Source organism: Hemiscyllium ocellatum, chromosome 12 (genome assembly GCF_020745735.1).
Source record: "Hemiscyllium ocellatum isolate sHemOce1 chromosome 12, sHemOce1.pat.X.cur, whole genome shotgun sequence".
Taxonomy (NCBI): Eukaryota; Metazoa; Chordata; class Chondrichthyes; order Orectolobiformes; family Hemiscylliidae; genus Hemiscyllium; species Hemiscyllium ocellatum.
In genome coordinates, this window is record NC_083412.1 from 57303105 (window position 1) to 57321107 (window position 18003).

General features: G+C 39.6%; 1 protein-coding gene across 5 annotated transcripts in view; it reads right to left on the bottom strand.

The window, feature by feature from the left end:
• nme7 (NME/NM23 family member 7) overlaps positions 1-18003 on the bottom strand; it is a 162880-nt gene that overhangs the window by 79347 nt on the left and 65530 nt on the right. For all 5 annotated transcript variants that reach the window (XM_060833577.1, XM_060833579.1, XM_060833578.1 and 2 more), the window contains exon 7: positions 5356-5420. In XM_060833577.1, coding sequence (XP_060689560.1) covers positions 5356-5420 — 65 coding nt within the window. The remainder of the gene's footprint in view (positions 1-5355; positions 5421-18003) is intronic.

Below are 18003 nucleotides of genomic sequence, written 5' to 3' on the forward strand. Positions count from 1 at the left end.
CAACAAGCAAAACTAATGTCACTTACAAAATACCGAGCAAGGACTGTAACAAACACTACATTGGACAAACTAGCCACCAGGATACATGAACACCAACTAGTCACAAAAAGACATGACCCTCTCTCACTAGTATCCTCACATATGGATGAGGAAAGACACCACTTCGACTGGGACAACACATCCATCCTCTGACAAGCCCAACAAAGACACACACGAGAATTCCTAGAAGCATGGCATTCCAACCGGAACTCTATCAACAAACACATCAAGTTAGACTCCATCTACCAACCTCTGAGAAAAGGAACAGGGAGTGACTTCACCACAGGAAATGACATCACCACTGGAAATGCCATACCCAACCCAAAGAAACACAAACATATAAATAGAAAGCAGATTTTTTCAGCATTGCTTCACCTGAGGCCCACTGAAGATGTTACCTAGTAGGGTAATGAAACATCTGGAAATGAGCCATCCAGGTCAGTGAGCAAACCTACATCCAAAACCTCAACCCGACCTATAAATCTTCTCAAAATTCAAGAATCCTCCTGCCCTGATTTGCTTTTCCAAAATGTAGTACCTCACATTTATCCAAATTAAACTCCACCTGCCACTCTTTAGCCCATTGGCCCAAGTGATCAAGATCCTGTTGTACTCTGAGGTAACCTTATTCTCTGTCTGGATTATGTTGCAGCTGTATAGAGTGTTGGTGGGGCACACCTGGAGTACTGTGTGCAGTTTTAGTCTTCTTACTTGAGAAAGGATGTACTGGCACTAGAAGGGGTGTAGATTAGGTTCACTAGGTTGATTCTGGAGTTGAGGGTGTTGGCTTATGAGGAGTGACTAAGTAAACTGGGATTATATTCATGGGAATTTAGAAGAATGGGGCTCTTATAGAAACAGAAAATTATGAAGGGAATAGATCAGATAGAAGTAGAGAGGATGTTTCTACTGGCGAGTGAAACTAGGACAATAGGCATATCCTCAAATTTAGGGTGAGAAAATTTAGGTCTGAATCAAGAAGGAACTTCTTCACCTAGAGGGTTGTGATTCTATGGAATTCTCTGCCTAATGAAGTGGTTGAGGCTTTTTTAGTAAATGTTATAAAGCTAAGACAGACAATTTTTTGACCAGTAAAGGTATGGAGGGTTATGGTGGGAGAGTGGGTAATGGAGCAGAGGCCATGAAAAGATCAGCCATGAATCTTATTGAATTATGGTGCAGACTCGAAGGACTAGACGGCCTACTCCTGCTCCTAGTTCTTACATTCTTATGTAAATATGCTATATTTATTCCTATAATGGCCTGATTCTGATCATGTGACTCATTCCCAAAGGATTTTCCAGTTCCAATTAATATTTGAACATCCCAACGACCAGCCTGCTGCAGCTCTTGCTTGACATTTATTAATTTCACACGTTAATCATATTATTGATCATAAACTACTAAATAGCTTTTATTTCTTTTCATCCTTTAATGAATTTCCAGATCCTTGCTTATGCATATCAATTGACTATTGCCCCTACATTTGACTTTGGATTCTCCTCCTGCTCCTGACTCTATCAAGCATTCTGCCTCTCATACTCCCAAACTAAATGAGTTTCCTTCTGCTCTACGCATCAGATAAATAAAATCGGATTCTGAGATCTCAGACAGTGGTAAATAAAACAATGTGTAAACATAATTATGTTACTTCGATATGGAAACTAAATACACAAAATATCTTTCTAACAAAATAAGCAGAACTTTTCACTGCAATATTAGAAAAGACACAGAACTTTAAGAATTGAACTACAGCAGGAAAATTCATGCATCTTTCAGGACAAAATATCAGTGAGCTTACCACAATTTTAGTTTTGCTATGAGATCTCATTAACACTCAGTAGTACTTCAGCCGTAGCCATCTATCATCCAAACTGTACTTTCGCCATAAAAGGCCGAAAACAACTAAATGGTGTATGACTCAATGATATCAAAATTTCAGAACTTGAGCATCTATTAACTGTGTATTCACAAATAAACTAAATATACACAAAACATTTTAGGCAAAAGAATGCCAATTATGAGTCCAAACATTGGAAACTAGTTATACACTTGTCCATCATTGGGTCAGCAAAATGGGAAAATGCAGGAAGGTTCATGGTCTCCACACTCATCTCTCTTTTTGCAACTCAATCCTAAAAAAGTCTTTCCTTCAATAAATTCTATTCCAAAATTACTGACACAATTTCTCTTCCCTGTCTACTGTCTAGAGCTCAATTAGATTGTTCATAACTTTGACATTTTAGGTGATGCTGAAGTGAGCTTTTAACCACTTATCTACTCCATCATCAAGACACCTATACGTTATTTGGAGCTTCAAACATCTCATCCGTATTTTGCTATTGCTCCTGAGCTATAGAGACAAATATTAAAAACAACTCCAGAAGTTGCTGGAAAAGCTCAGTGGGACTGGCAACATCTGTGAAGAGAAATCAAAGTTAATGTTTCGGGTCTGGTGACACTTCTTCAGAGCAGCATCTACAGTTCTTTCAGTTTTTATTCAAAACAAGTTGTTCATTTACAATTATAAATCGCAAGTACTTCTGATACGTAGTTCCAAATTGCAGTAAATACATATTTATGAAAGGTCATTAACATCCCAATCTCCTTCACACAGACATTAACAAATAGTTTGACAGATAGCAATATTGAAAAGACAGGTGGTGAATGATCTAACTTTCAGGGAACCTCTTAAAAAGAGAAGAGAGAGGTAAAGAAATTATGGAAAGAATTCTAGAAAGTTTGAATAGGAAGCTGACTGAAACTGGGTTTGAGCAAGAAACCAGAAGTGGATGATTGCCAAAATCTCAGAGGGTTGTAGACCGGGGGGGAATTATAAGGTTGAGATTCTGAAGTAATTTTAAAGCAAGGATCAAAACTTTAAAACTGAGACATTGTGTGACTGAAATTCAATGTATGTCAGCATGGACAGGTGTGATAGACAAATTAGACTTTGTGCGAATTAGAACACATCCAAGGTTTTGATGAGTTTGTGTTTATGAAGGGTTGAAAATGGAAGGTCAGTAAGAGAGCATGCTAATAATCAAGTCCACAGGCAGCAAAGATATATGTGTGGGTCTCAGCAGAAGAGCCAAGGCAGGTCAAAGACAGGTGGAAGTACAAAGGTAGAAACAGTTGGTCTTGACAATGAAGCAGATATATAGTCGGAAGTTCATCTCAGGACCAAATAAAACGTCAAAGTTGTGAATTATGTCATTCATCTTCAGAAAACAGCTGAGGGAGAGAGGGAATCAGTGGGTAGGAAATGGAGATTGTTACAGAAATAGTAGCTTTAATTTTGCAAACGTTAAATTGGAGGAATCTTTTTAAACAATGGATGTTGGACAAATAGCACAACAGATCACTATCATTGGAGACAGGAAAAGAGCTGGTAAATGAGGTAGGAGTTGGGCATCATCAATGTACCAGTGGAAACTGTTTCTGAATGACGACACTGAGGAGCAACATGTAGATGAGAAATTGGATAATGGTCAAAATTAGTGTGTAGTGGGATTCTCTTCAAAGGCCAGTTTTGCCCAAATACAGGGTCTTATCCCTCCACACTCTATTTTCAGGACTCTGACAATCACAACCTTATCAATATGTATATGATCACAAAAACTGATCAACCTGGATTCCTAGGTAGCTGCCACAATACTTCCATCACGTGGCATTTAAATATAGTCACAGGCTAAGGATATGGGGTAGAGACAGAAAAATTGCAGATGCTGGAATCCAAAGTAGACAAGCAGGAGGCTGGAAGAACAGGAGGTGGAGAAGATGTCATTTTGGGTATAATCCTTTTTTAGGAAAGGCATATGGGGTAGGCCTTTTGGGATTGAAGTGAGGAGAAACATTTTCACCCAGAGAGCAGGGAGCCTGTAGCATTCTCTGTGACAGAAAGCAGCTAAGTCCAAAACATTGAATTGTTTTTAATAAGGAGTACAATATTGTCATAGAACTGTACAGCATGGAAACAGACCCTTTGGTCCAAATATCCTAAATTAATCCAGTCCCATTTGCCAGCATTTGGTCCATGTCCCTCTAAACCCTTCCTATTCACATACCATCCAGACGCCTTTTAAATGTTGTGATTCTACCAGCCTCCATCACTTCCTCTGGTAACTCATTCCATACACGCACAACCCTCAGTATGAAAAAGTTGCTCCTTAGGTCCCTTTTACATCCATCCTCTCTCATCCTAAACCTATGCCTTCTAGTTCTGGACTCCCCTATCCCAGGAAAAGACCTTGGCTATTCATCCCAACCATGTCCCTCATGATTTTATAAACCTCTATAACGTCACCCCTCAGCCTCCGACACTCCAGGGAAAATAACCCCACCTTATTCAGTGTCTCTCCGTAACTCAAATCCTCCAACCCTGGCAATATCCTTGCAAATCTCTCCTGAAGCCTTTCAAGTTACACAAGTGGCAAGGAGACCACAATTGCATACAGTATTCCAAAAGTGGCCTAACCAATGTCCTGTACAGATGCAACATGACCTCTCAACTCCTATGCTCAATGCAATCAATAAAGGCAAGCATACCATATGCCTTCTTGACCTGGGACTCAACTTTCAAGGAACCATGAACCTGCCCTTCAAGGTCTCTTTGTTCAGCAACACTCTCCAGGACCTTACCATTAAGTGTATAAGTCCTGTCCTAAATTGCCTTCCCAAAATGCAGCACCTCACACTTTTTGGGCTAAAGGGATAAAAGGGTATGGGGAGAAAGCAGGAAGAGGCTACATAGTTGGATGTTCAGTTGTGATTGTCCGAACTGGCACAGTAGGCTCAAAGGACCAACGACCTACTCCTGCTCCTACCTTTTATGTTTCTACCGTTCCTTTTCCAAAAAAAATTCAGAGGATGATGGTATGGGGATATGGGCTAGCAACTCCTGGCTCAATATAGCCATTGCTGAAAATGTGTTGCTGGAAAAGCACAGCAGGTCAGGCAGCATCCAAGGAGCAGGAGAAATGATGTTTCGGGCCATGCCTGACCTGCTGCGCTTTTCCAGCAACACATTTTCAGCTCTGATCTCCAGCATCTGCAGTCCTCACTTTCTCCTCAATTGAGGAATTCTCCTCAATTCACAGACTACTGCATCCAAACAGATGAAATCTACCAAGGAACATGGAGGATCACGAAATCACAATTGAGTTTGTAAAGCAATGGTTCAGGTGCCACTTTAGGTCCAGAAGTTCCTGGCATTAATTTCCAAAAAAATCTCGCAACTAAGTGTAGCTTGTACAATTTTGCACGCAAAATTACTGTTACACACAGCTTTTGTACAAAAATTATTAATCATCTTACCAATTGAAATGCGGTAAATTTAAATCCACGTTCTTCAATGGCATCTAAAATCTTTCCAGCCAGACCTAGAAAAATTGCAAAATTATAAATGACAAAATTCTCAGAATATTCCATGGAAATATTACTAAATTAATTTTATTTAATAAACATTTAAGGAGCACATTTGACAATTACTTAATCAGAAAATCTTTTGACACTGCAAACATAATAACATTGTTTGTTAGCCAAATATGACTAACAAGGTACAAGGACTTCTCTTACTTGACTATCTCTGGTGAATTTATTTACAATTAAAACAGTATATAGGACAGAATAATCTCCAGAGAACCTGCAGGCACGTGATAATATCTAGGTACTTGGCTCATTTGCAAATTGAGCTCTTAAAATGACAACATCCAGTAACGTTCTCTTCTCCTCCTCAAACTGTTCACTCACATTGCTTCATAGGACACAATGCTCAACAGAGTGAACACAGAGAACTTCACAAGCAATTTCATATTAAAAAGTATCACAGCTGAGCCTAAAGCCATCCTATCCTACTGTTAATACAAAGTCATCACTGGATAACAAAGAACCAAAGGAGATACTTTCTCGGCCATGAGTACTGAAGGTATAAATATAATCTTTAACACAACTGAAGGTTATTAAGGTTGCATAATAAAGTTTCATTTATCTTGAGTGTTCATTTTTCTCTTCTCTCTTTTATCTTTCCTCTCTCATGTTGACATACGTAGACTTCCGGCAGGGATTCTTGACAGTGATCAGCTTATTTTCACATCACTACCTATAATGAGTAAGAGTGTTGAAATATCCCCAATGCCAAAACAGTAGAGATTAACGAACTCAGACTAAGAATCAAATTTGAAGTCTTCTTGCCTCAGTTATTCTTTGAATTAAGTAGCAACCATTTTTGACATGCCTTACTTCTTTGATTCAGCATCTGAATTTTAAAAATTATTTATGAAGTTGGTTATGTATGAACATGGTCATTGGTCAGAAATGAAAATTATTTTCAATTTGACTGCATTCATTGACACTAGAACATGCCCTGTTGCCCATCATCAAACACTGTTTTTTCACTAAGGACACTCAGTAGGGTGTAAGATAGGTGAGAAGTCAAGGTTGTTATTTGAGTTTAATTGTATGACTTATTACAGCACCAATCTCACAATAACGCTCTTCTCACTGCGTTATTCACATCATCCATTCTTCAGTTGCAAAGAATGCCTCAGATTATTTACATTGTAAACCATGAGCACTGGTGATTTTAAACTAGCAAAGAACCACCCCAAAGCTAAATAACCTCCAAACACATACTAAAAGCTGGAGGTATAACTTGCTTACAGGATTGAAGAATCATCCTACCATTAAGTGCTTGGAAAAAAACGCCAGTCAAAATAGTTAACCCATGTGAATTTTTTTGTACTTATAAGTGGCTCAAATTAAACACATTTCAACTCAGTAAAAGCAATATATCCCAAGACACTACACGTGTAGTGTCTCCCATCCGCCCTCCTCCTCTAACCAAAAAAAAACTCTTGTGTGTTACAAAGGTAAGGCATTTCAATTGATATTTCTTGTGTTTTGTGTGATTGTTTAAAAGTTTACTATTGGTTTGTTGAATAAGACCATAGAGAAGTACAAACAATAATTTAACTCATAAATTTGTATAAATTAATTACATAAGCAGGGATGGCTGGACAGGTGATGTGCTGTAGCTGTATGATGTGGGAGCTGGCTGATCCCATTGTGGACAGCAGTGACCACATCCGCAGCAAGTGTTGGTTGCTGGAAGAACTCCAGATCAGAATTGTTGATCTGGAATCTAAGCTTCAAACACTGTGGCACATCCAGGAGGGGGAAGAGTTACCTGAACACTTTGTTTCAGGAGGCAGTCACACCTGGCAGATTAAGTAATTCAAATTCAGTCAGTAATCAGGGTGTGACTGTAAGTGAGGTAGGTAGGGGGATTCTGAGCTCAAGAGTGGAGGAGCTTTAAGCAGTCGACCTTGTCCAACAGGTATGAGATTTTTGCTCCCTGCATGGATGAGGAAAAGAGCTGTGGACAGAATGAGCCAGCTGACCTCGGCACTACAATGCAGAAGGCCATTCAAGAGTGGGGAGCAAAAAGACGAGTAGTTGTTATAGGGGATTTTATAATTAGGGGAAAAGATAGTGTCCTTTGCAAGCCGGTACGGGAGTCCCGCATGGTACGTTGCCTGCCCGGTGCCAGGGTGCAGGACATCTCCGAATGGCTTGATAGGATATTGGAGCAGGAGGGGGAGGAACCAGTTGTTGTGGTCTATGCTGGCACAAACAACATAGGCAAGGCTAGGAAGGAGGACCTGTTTGGGGAATATCAAACACTAGAAAAGAAATTGAAGAACAGGTCCTCGAGGGTCATAATCTCTGAATTACTGCCCGAGCCACGTGCTATTTGGCATAGGGATAAGTAAATTAGGGAAGTAAACCCGTGGCTAAGAGATTGGTGTAGGAAAGAGGATTTCCATTTCATGAGACATTGGCATCAGTTTTGGAACAGGGGCAATCTGTACCGATGGCAAAAAGGATAAATAGGGTGGTCACTAGACTTTAAACTTGTGAGTCTAGGAGGAAGGGAAAGGGAAAGGGAAAGCAACAGGGAGTATGGAGTTAAGTAGAAAGATAAGCAGCAGGTTAGAATGCATGCATGGTTTAAGTTCAAGACAGACTAGGAATGAAGTACAAAGGAAGGTAGAGGTGATGAAAATCATGAGAATAAGAAAATTAACATTAAAGTGCTTTACCTGAAAGTAGATGAATTAGCAGCATCATAAATGATTACGATGTGGTAAGCATCACAGAGATGTGGTTGCAGGGGGTTCAGGACTGGCAATTAAACATCCAAGGATTTACAGCCTATTGAAAAAACAGGGAGGTGGGCCCTGTTAGTTAAGAATGCAATTAAATCTATGGCATTACATGAATAGGGTCAGATGAAGCAGAGTCTGTGTGGGTGGAGTTGAGGAACGACAAAGGCAAAAAAACTATAAATGGAGTAATGTACAGACCTCCCAGCAGTGGTCAGGACCAGGGGCGCAAGGTGAACCAGGAAATAGATACGGCATGTCAGAAAGGTAAGGTCACAGTGATCATGGGGGCTTCAATATGCAAATGGACTGGGTGAATTATGTTGCCGATGGATCTAAAAAAAGGGAATTCATGGAATGCTTACAGGATGGCTTTGTGAAACAGCTTGTGATGGAGCCCACAAGGGAGCAGGCTATTCTGGACTTAGTGCTATGTAACGAGCCAGACTTTATAAAGGATCTTAAAGTCAGGGAATAATTAGGAGGCAGCGATCAGAATATGGTAGAGTTCAGTCTGCAGTTTGAAAGAGAGAAGGCAAAATCGGATGTAATGGTGTTCCAGTTAAATAAAGGTAATTACAGGGGCAAGAGAGAGGAACTGATGAAGATTGACTGGAAGCAGAGCCTAGTGGGGAAGACAGTACAGCAACAATGGCAGGAGTTTCTGGGTGTAATTGAGGACACAGTACAGAGGTTCATCCCAAAGAAAAGAAAGATTATCGGGGGGGGGGGTGCGGGGCGTGAATTAGACATCCATGGCTGATGAAGGAACTCAGGAAATGTATCACATGAACAGAGAGAGCCTATAAAGTGGCCAAGAGCACTGGGAAATCAGAAAATTCGGAAGACTAGAAAAACAAAAGAGGATAACAAAGAGAAATAGGAAGGAGAGGATCAAATGTGAAGGAAAGTTAGTCAGTAATATTAGAAATGATAGTAAAAGTTTCTTTCAATATAAGAAACAAATGCGAGGCAAAATTGATGCAGGAAGGCTAGTGATGTGAGATAAAGAAATAGCTGAAGAACTTAATAAATACTTTGTGTCAGTCTTCACAGTGGAAGACATGAATATTATCCCAACAATTAAGGAGAGTCAAGGGGCAGAGTTGACATTACTGGCCATTACAAAGGAGAAAGTATTTGATAAGCTAAAAGGTCTAAAACTGATAAATCTCCTGGCCCAGATGGGCTATATCCTAGAGTTCTGAGGGAGGTGACTGAAGAAATAGCAGAGGCGTTGGTTGTAGTCTTTCAAAATCACTGGAGTCAGGGAAAGTCCCATTGATTGGAAAATCGCTGTTGTAACCCCTTTGTTCAAGAAAGGATCAAGACAAAAGATGGAAAATTAGCCTAACCTCGGTTATAGGTAAAATTCTAGAATCCATCGTTAAGGATGAGATTTCTAAATCCTTGGAAATGCAGGGTTGGATTAGGACAAGTCAGCATGGATTTAGTAAGGGGAGGTCATGCCTGACAAACCTGCTAGAATTTTTTGAAGAGGTAACAAGTAGGTTAGACCAGGGAAACGCAGTGGATGTTATCTATCTAGACTTCCAAAAGGCCTTTGATAAGGTGCCTCACGGGAAGCTGCTAAGTAAGGTGAGGGCCCACGGTGTTTGAGGTGAACTACTGACATGGATTAAGGATTGGCTGTCTGATAGAAGGCAGAGAGTTGGGATAAAAGGTTCTTTTGCGGAATGGCACCTGGTGACAACTGGCATCCCTCACGGTTCAGTGTTAGGGCCCCAACTGTTCACTTTATAAATAAATGATCTGGATGAAGAGACTGGGGGCATTCTGGCAAAGTTCGCAGATGATATGAAGTTAGGTGGACAGGCAGGTAGTTCTAAGGAGATGGGGAGGCTACAGAAAGATTTGACAGTTTAGGAGAATGGTCCAAGAAATGGCTGATGAAATTCAATGTGAGCAAATGCGAGGTCTTGCACTTTGAAAAAAAGAATACAGGCATGGACTATTCTTTAAACTGTGGGAAAATTCATAAACCAAACTACAAAGGGATCTGGGAGCGCTAGTATAGGATTCTCTAAAGGTTGACTTGCAGGTCGAGTCCATGGTTAAGAAAGCAAATGTGTTGTCATTTATTTTTAAGAGGGGAGGAATGCAAAAGCAGTGATGTGCTACTGAGACTTTATAAAGCTCTGGTTAGGCCCCATTTGGAATACTATGTCCAGTTTTGGGCCCCTCACCTAGGAAGGACATACTGACACTGGAGTGTGTCCAGCGTAGATTCACAAGGATGATCCCTGGAATGGTAGGACTAACATACAATGAACAGCTGAGGATCCTGGGATTGTATTCGTTAGAGTTCAGAAGGTTGAGGAGAGATCTAATAGAAACTTACAAGATAAGGCATGGCTTAGAAAGGGTGGACTCTGGGAAATTGTTTCTGTAGGGTGGGGATACTTGTACTCGTGGGCACAGCCTTAGATTTAGAGGGGGTCAATTTAGAACGGAAATGAGGAGACATTTCGTCAGCCAGAGAGTGCTGGGCCTGTGGAATTCACTGCCACGGAGCACAGTGGAGACCAGGACATTAAATGTCTTCAAGGCAGAAACTGATAAATTCTTAATCTCGAAGGAATTAAGGGATTCGGGGAGAGTGCTGGTAAGTGGCATGGAAATGCCTATCAGCCATGGACTTGATGGGCTGAATGGCCTTACTTCCACTCCTATTTCTTATGGTCTTAATATATCCATCAAAGGCAGAGCTGCTCTGGATTGAGAGTTTACAGGATAAACAAGATTGACAAATCAGGCATAATTGCGAGAATAATATACTCTTAGAAATACAAGAAGTGTAGAAGATAACTAAAAAGAGCAGTAAGAAAGTATCAAAGAGAATGGTAATTAGCATTATGCAAATTAATGAGCCTAGTGCAAGAATTCAAAATGATTTTACATAGGCTTATATATAACATTTGAGCATATTCAACAAAAAGTGCTCAGGATACAAGAATCAATCTTTACTCCAACACGGATAGGCCATAGTAACATGTTGACTTTAGAAACGTCCAGCTTGATGATGTGGATGTCAAATGTTCATTTCCTCTTGTGGAGGGATCATTAGGGGATCCAGTGTAGGTACGTGTTGTTCTGATTGTTTGGAGCACTCTTCCTCAAAACCAGTAGATGCAGAATCTTTAAATAGCTTTAAGGCAGAGATAGGTTGATGAAAGGGGACGGAATGGGATGAAAGATTAATGGGGATATCCAAGTATATGCAGTGGTGGTTAAAACCAGATCAGACATGATCTTACTGCATGACACACTAGGGTCAAGGGACCAAGCAATCCACTCTTGCTCCTAATTTGTACGGTTGTAAAAATATATCCATGTAAACCCATCGGCTGTCATATGAGACCCTTAAGTGGGCACTCATTTCCCATTTAAGGGTTTCAATCAGGTGGGCCACCCATGAACCTTCCTGCTAGGGACTTAATTAGAGGGGAGATGGAAAGTTGACGGAGTTCCCAATCACCTGATTAAATGTATGTCCACAAGATGCGGCTCAGCTCCCTACAATCCATTTGGATAGCACAGTGGCTCAGTGATTAGCACTGCTGCTTCACGGCGCCAGGGACCCAGGTTCTATTTCAGCCTCAGGTGACTTTCTGTGTGGAGTCTGCACATTCTCCCTGTCCCTGCCTGGGTTTCCTCCCATTGTCCAAAGATGTGCAGGTTAGGTGAATTGGCCAGCTAAATTACCCATAGTGTTCAGGGATGTGAAGGTTAGGTGCATTAGTTAGGGAAACAGAGTAATAGTGTGGGGAATTGGTCTGGGTGAGATACTCTTCGACGGGTTGATGTGAACTTGTTGGGTCAAATGGCACGTTTCCACACTTCTATGATCTAAATCTCAAAACCACCTTTTGGATTGACAGATTTAACTTATTATAGGCTTATATTTAAAGAAGCACTTCAAATCCTTCAGTTGTTAAACCAGTTTCTAAAATATGCTAAATTCTTTTAAATGCAAGTCTGAATAATTTTTTTTATATGTAGAGGCGCAGCTTTACGTGTTGCCATTCAACTGACAGATTTTAAGTGCATCAAGTATTAATAGCACCTGTATGTGGTGGCACTACATACTGAGAAGAAAGATTAACTCTTTATTTCTAACTTCTCTGGGAAGTCAGCTACATAACATACTGCAATGACTTACATATACATATTGTGTAACCAACCTTCTAGTTGCAGAGATATTAATATTATAGATGGAAAGAAAATTGGAATATTACCAGAAAGGTGTTTGGCATACTTTCCTGTATTGGTCAGAGCATTGAGTATAGGAGTTGGGAGGTCATGTGGCGGCTATACAGGACATTGGTGAGACTACTTTTGGAATATTCTGTGCAATTCTGTTCTCATTCCTATTGGATGTTGTGAAACTTGAGGGTTCAGAAAAGATTTGTAGGGATGTTGCCAGAGTTGGAGGGTTTGAGCTATAAGGAGAGGCTGAATATGCTAGGGCTGTTTTCCCTGGAGTGTTGGAGGCTGAGAGGTGATATAAATCATGAGGAGCATGGACAGGATAAATAGACAAAGTCTTTTCCCTGGGATGAGGGAATCCAGAACTACAGGGCATAAGTTTAGAGTCGGGGGACAAGATAATAAGGAACTTAAGGGGCAACTTTTTTCACGCAGAGGGTGATGCGTTTATGGAATGAGCTGCCTTAGGAAGTGGTAGAGGCTGCTACAATTGCAGCATTTAAAACACATCTGGATGAGTATACGAATAGGAAGGGTTTAGAGGGATATGGGCCAAAGAGTGCTGGCAAATGGGACTAGATTAGTTTGGATATCTGGTCAGCAAGAATCTATGAATTCAAATGTTCTTCATTTACATAAATGATTTGGATGTGAGCATAAGAGGTACAGTTAGTAAGTTTGCAGATGACACCAAAATTGGAGGTGTAGTGGACAGCAAAGAAGGTTACTTCAGATTATAACAGGGTCTTGACCAGATGGGCCAATGGGCTGAGAAGTGGCAGATAGAGTTTAATTCGGATAAATGCGAGGTGCTGCATTTTGGGAAAGCAAATCTTAGCAAGACTTATACATTTAGTAGTAAGGTCCTAGGGAGTGTTGCTGAATAGAGATCTTGGAGTGCAGGTTCATAGCTCCTTGAAAGTGGAGTCGCAGGTAGATAGGATCGTGAAGACGACGTTTGGTATGCTTTCTCTTATTGGTCAGAGTATTGAGTACAGGAGTTGGGAGGTCATTTTGCGGCTGTACAGGACATTGGTTTGGCCATTGTTGGAATATTGCGTGCAATTCTGGATTCCTTCCTATCAGAAAGATGTTGTGAAACTTGAAAGGATTCAGAAAAGATCTACAAGGGTGTTGCCAGGGTTGGAGGATTTGAGCTATAGGGAGAGGCTGAACAGGCTGGGGCTGTTTTCCCTGGAGCGTCGGAAGCTAAGGGGTGGCCTTATAGAGGTTTATGAAATTATGAGGGGCATGGATAGGATAAATAGACAAAGTCTTGTCCCTGGGGTGGGGGAGTGCAGAACAAGAGGTTTAGGGTGAGAGGGGAAAGATATAAAAGAGACCTAAGGGGCAACAGAGAGGATGTTACGTGTATGGAATGAGCTGCCAGAGGAAGTGGTGGAGGCTGGTACAATTGCAACACTTAAAAGGCTTTTGGATGGGTATATGAATAGGAAGGGTTTGGAGGGATATGGGCCGGGTGCTGGCAGATGGGACTAGATTGGGTTGGGATATCTGATCGGCATGGACGGGTTGGACCCCGAAGGGTCTGTTTCCATGCTATACATTTCTATGACTCCATGACTCTAACCAAAATCATGTATATTCTATGTGCTGACCAGTACAATCCTAAAACTCACTTTCCAATTGGTTACATAATCGATTGTACACCACTTGTAATACAGGGTCAATTCTACATAATCAAAGTCTTACAATCTTTAACCAAAAGAGAAAATGCTAGAAATATACAGGACATTAAGACAGAAAATAAAATTGATGAGTTTGCACAAAGACCCAAAATCTCAAATCTACTGGGAAGGAAATTCAGGAAACGTGCTGCACCCATGGATAACGCAGCTTTAAATGAACAACTTTTCAGTATATGTTTTAACAACCTTTTTGTTCTAGATTTTTCAGCTGTTATGTCTTAGGTCAGTCCAGATTCTTTCATTCCTTGCTTTGTTGTTGAAATATACACAAATAAGCCCAATACGTCAAAAAAATCCCTGACCTGGCATTAATTTGAAGCAACTTGAATTATTCTCATATCTCCACATCAGTGAAGAAACAGCACATCAGATCTTGTTCAAGTTTTCAGTTATTACACAGATTTATAAAACCATGAACAAGTTTTCAATTTAACAATAGACCAACAAAAGTTTTCTGTTTTCTTTCCCTTTTAAACCCTGGAACTGTTGCCAAGGTTAGTTATGAATGCATAACTCACATGCATTGTCTGTACAAATTTGAAAATCATGTGTTAGATGTGTTAATATCCATTATCAGGAAATAAAACAATGAGCACCATTGTTTTGGAGCTTGCTGAGTAATAAACACAGCCAATGAGACTGATTTGATGAATGTGAGGCTCAAAACAAGTGTATCATATAGAGTACAAATACAGAATTTTACTGTTCTACTGTGCATACTGTCTCATTCTCATAGCTGTCTGATCTTTGCACTTCACTTCAGCTGAAGATGGACATGGACTCTCACTTTTTTAGTTTGACTATAATGGCAAAAAGCAGTTTTGATTTATCCCAAATTCCCTGAACTGGTATTAGAACCAAAAATATTAATTTGTTAAGGAACAACTTGATCTAGAATAAAGTGAAATTGAAGTGACTAAGATGTAAACATTAACTGATCGGTCTCCCTTAATCACTCAGTCACATAAAACATGTTTTTAGATCTCAAATATTTGTAGATTTTAAAAACCAAAATAACTGCAGATGCTGAAAATCAGACACAAAACAGAAGTTGCTGAAAATGCTCAGCAGGTCTGGCAGCATCTGTGGAGAGAAATCAGAGTTAACATTTGGGTCCAGTGACCCTTCCTAGGTTTTAGTTGCTTTCTCATATATTTACTTTGTTCATGCTCCTATACTCATTTTCTGTGTGAATGCATGTAATCCAAAATTATAAGCTTACAATACAGTAAAGCAAGTCTTCTGAGAAGTTGACCATCTCTATGATAAGGATATTGATCTTGATATACCCACATTAAGCACTGAATGTGTAATTAAAATAATTTTTTTTAATGCTCATTATGATCAATTTTTAAAAAGGTTTTTTTTGAGTCTAGATGAAGTTGGAAACTGGTTTGCAAAGATACAGTAATAGCACAGTCAAGAAGGATGGATGTCAAGGAAGTATTTGAACAGAAGAAAGGAAGTACCAACCCAGAGACTTTGAGGTGGAACAAAGAAGTGAGTATCATTCAGGAGCATGGAAGGAGAGATAATTTATCTTATTCTGTAAATGCCACCTCATCTCAAAAATCTGCTCCTCATACTCTAATTTTGTAGAAATTCAATAAAAAATTTTTAAAGTTTTTTTGCTGTCTTGCTCCTTCCTATTTCTGCAATATTTATCAGTTCTTCAACTTGTGCTCCCATTTGTCACAACACCATTTCATTCTCAGTACTTCAGATTCCAGCCTCTTGTACACTTTCCGATTTCCTTCATTTCAACACTGTTTATATACTTTCAGCCATCCAGGGACCACATTCTGAAATTTCCCATCTCCCTGTCTACTCTTAATTCTCCATCTCATTGACCAAGCATTTGGCCACCCTTCTGAATGTAACTTTTTTTTTAAATGTCTGGAAAGCACAAAGTGATTGAGGATGTTCTATAAATTGCAAGTTATTAGTGCTATATGCCAGATTGCGACTCATGTAAGGACTGGGTCCCAGACCGGGCCAAATAGTTTCATTGTCATTTGACATTTTAAAAGGTACTAATTAAATGCTTTATGCATTATTTATTTTGGTAGTGTTGGCAGAGTAGTTGAAAGCCTAGAAGAAATGAAATGGGTGCAATAGATTGGGAAGAGTGTTGCAATGTAGAAATATCGAGATCAGAGTCCACATTAGGAGGAAAAATGTCACATGAAGTATTTGGAGTTGAAAATGCATGAGATATATTGAGGTTTCGCAGTGGGAAAGGATGGCCTGATAGTATGGAAATACTAGGACAGAGGACAACTGGGAACAAAGGAGCAGTGCTGCTGTGCAGGGGACTAATCAATCAGTTATGTTTTGGAGTAATGGGATATGGGTGGTTAGAGGCAGCAGACAGTGCAATAACTAAGCGGATTGAAGAAGGGAGCACTATATAGATGCTGTTCATTTCATAACTTATCAAGGCAGATTGCACTACTCATACCAAATCAGGTAACACACATTATTTAAAAAGAAGTATGGTATAATTTATGTCTTCTTATCCAATGTACTGACTTTACAATGAATTTGGAATTTCCCTTTGTGATGCTGCCTTGACATTACCTAAACTAAGAACAGTAAAGTCAAAAGAAAATTGCAGATAATATATATGTTTATATATATTATTGTAATATTAATTGTAAGAAATATGTTTTCTTACAATTACCTTCAAATAAAAAATTAAACAAGCTTTAGAGGAAGTGGAATCGTGAGAATCAGCAAAGACAGATTTTAAGACTGTGCTCTTTTAATAACGTACTGAGATCGCAGCTTAGATTACATATTTAACTCTTGGTTTGAATCAACAACAACTCTCTCAGCAAAGGGAGATAACCAGAGAAATGTATACTTCAGAACTAAAAATGAAACAGATATACTGAAAACAATCCTCAAGGATCAGAACAGGGGATCCTGAATTGATTTTTAAACATGTCAACAAAGTAAAACCCAGAATTGTGCATTGTACACATTTTTCTTTTACAAGTGTGAGCTTATCAAGGCATGGGACACAGCATGGAAAATTTGAAGTGTATCCAATTGTACATGGAATCTCTAATAACTACTTCCAAAAGAGACAGTAATCCTCTCTCTCTCTCTCTCTCTCTTCAAATTAACTCTGATATTACACATCATGATGAGACCTGATAACCTACAGCAGGAAGAGCAGTTGTAACTTGAAACTAGTCTTGATTTGGAAATGCCAGTGTTGGACGGGGGTGTACAAAGTTAAAAATCACACACCACCAGGTTAAAGTCCAACAGGTTTAATTTGAAGCACTAGTTTTTGGAGCACCACAAAAAAATATAAGAAATAGGAGCAGAATTCCTTTCCTCAGATATTCAAATAGACTATATATGGCAGTGTGGATGCAACATGACCTGAGTATCTTTTTATCTATTACTAAAGAACATTAAAGTCCTCTGAGTAAAAAACATAAGAAATATGAGCAGGAGTGGGCCATCTGACCCATTGAGCCTGCTCTGCCATTCAATAAGATCTTTTCATAGACTCAGCTCCACTTACCTGCTGCTCACCAGAACCCTTAATTCCTTTACTAGTCAAAAATCTCTCTTTGCCTTAAAATATTCAACAAGGGAGCCTCAACTAGGCAGAGAATTATACAGATTCGCAACCCTTTGGGTGAAAAAGTTCCTCCTCAACTCAGTCCTAGATCTACTCCCCTTATTTTGAGGCTATACCCCCTACTTTGAGTTTCACCCGCCAGTAGAAACAACCTCTCTGCTTCTATCTTATCTATTCCCTTCATAATTTTGTATGTTTTTATAAGATCCCACCTCATTCTTCTGAATTCCAATGAGTATATTCCCAGTCTACTCCATCT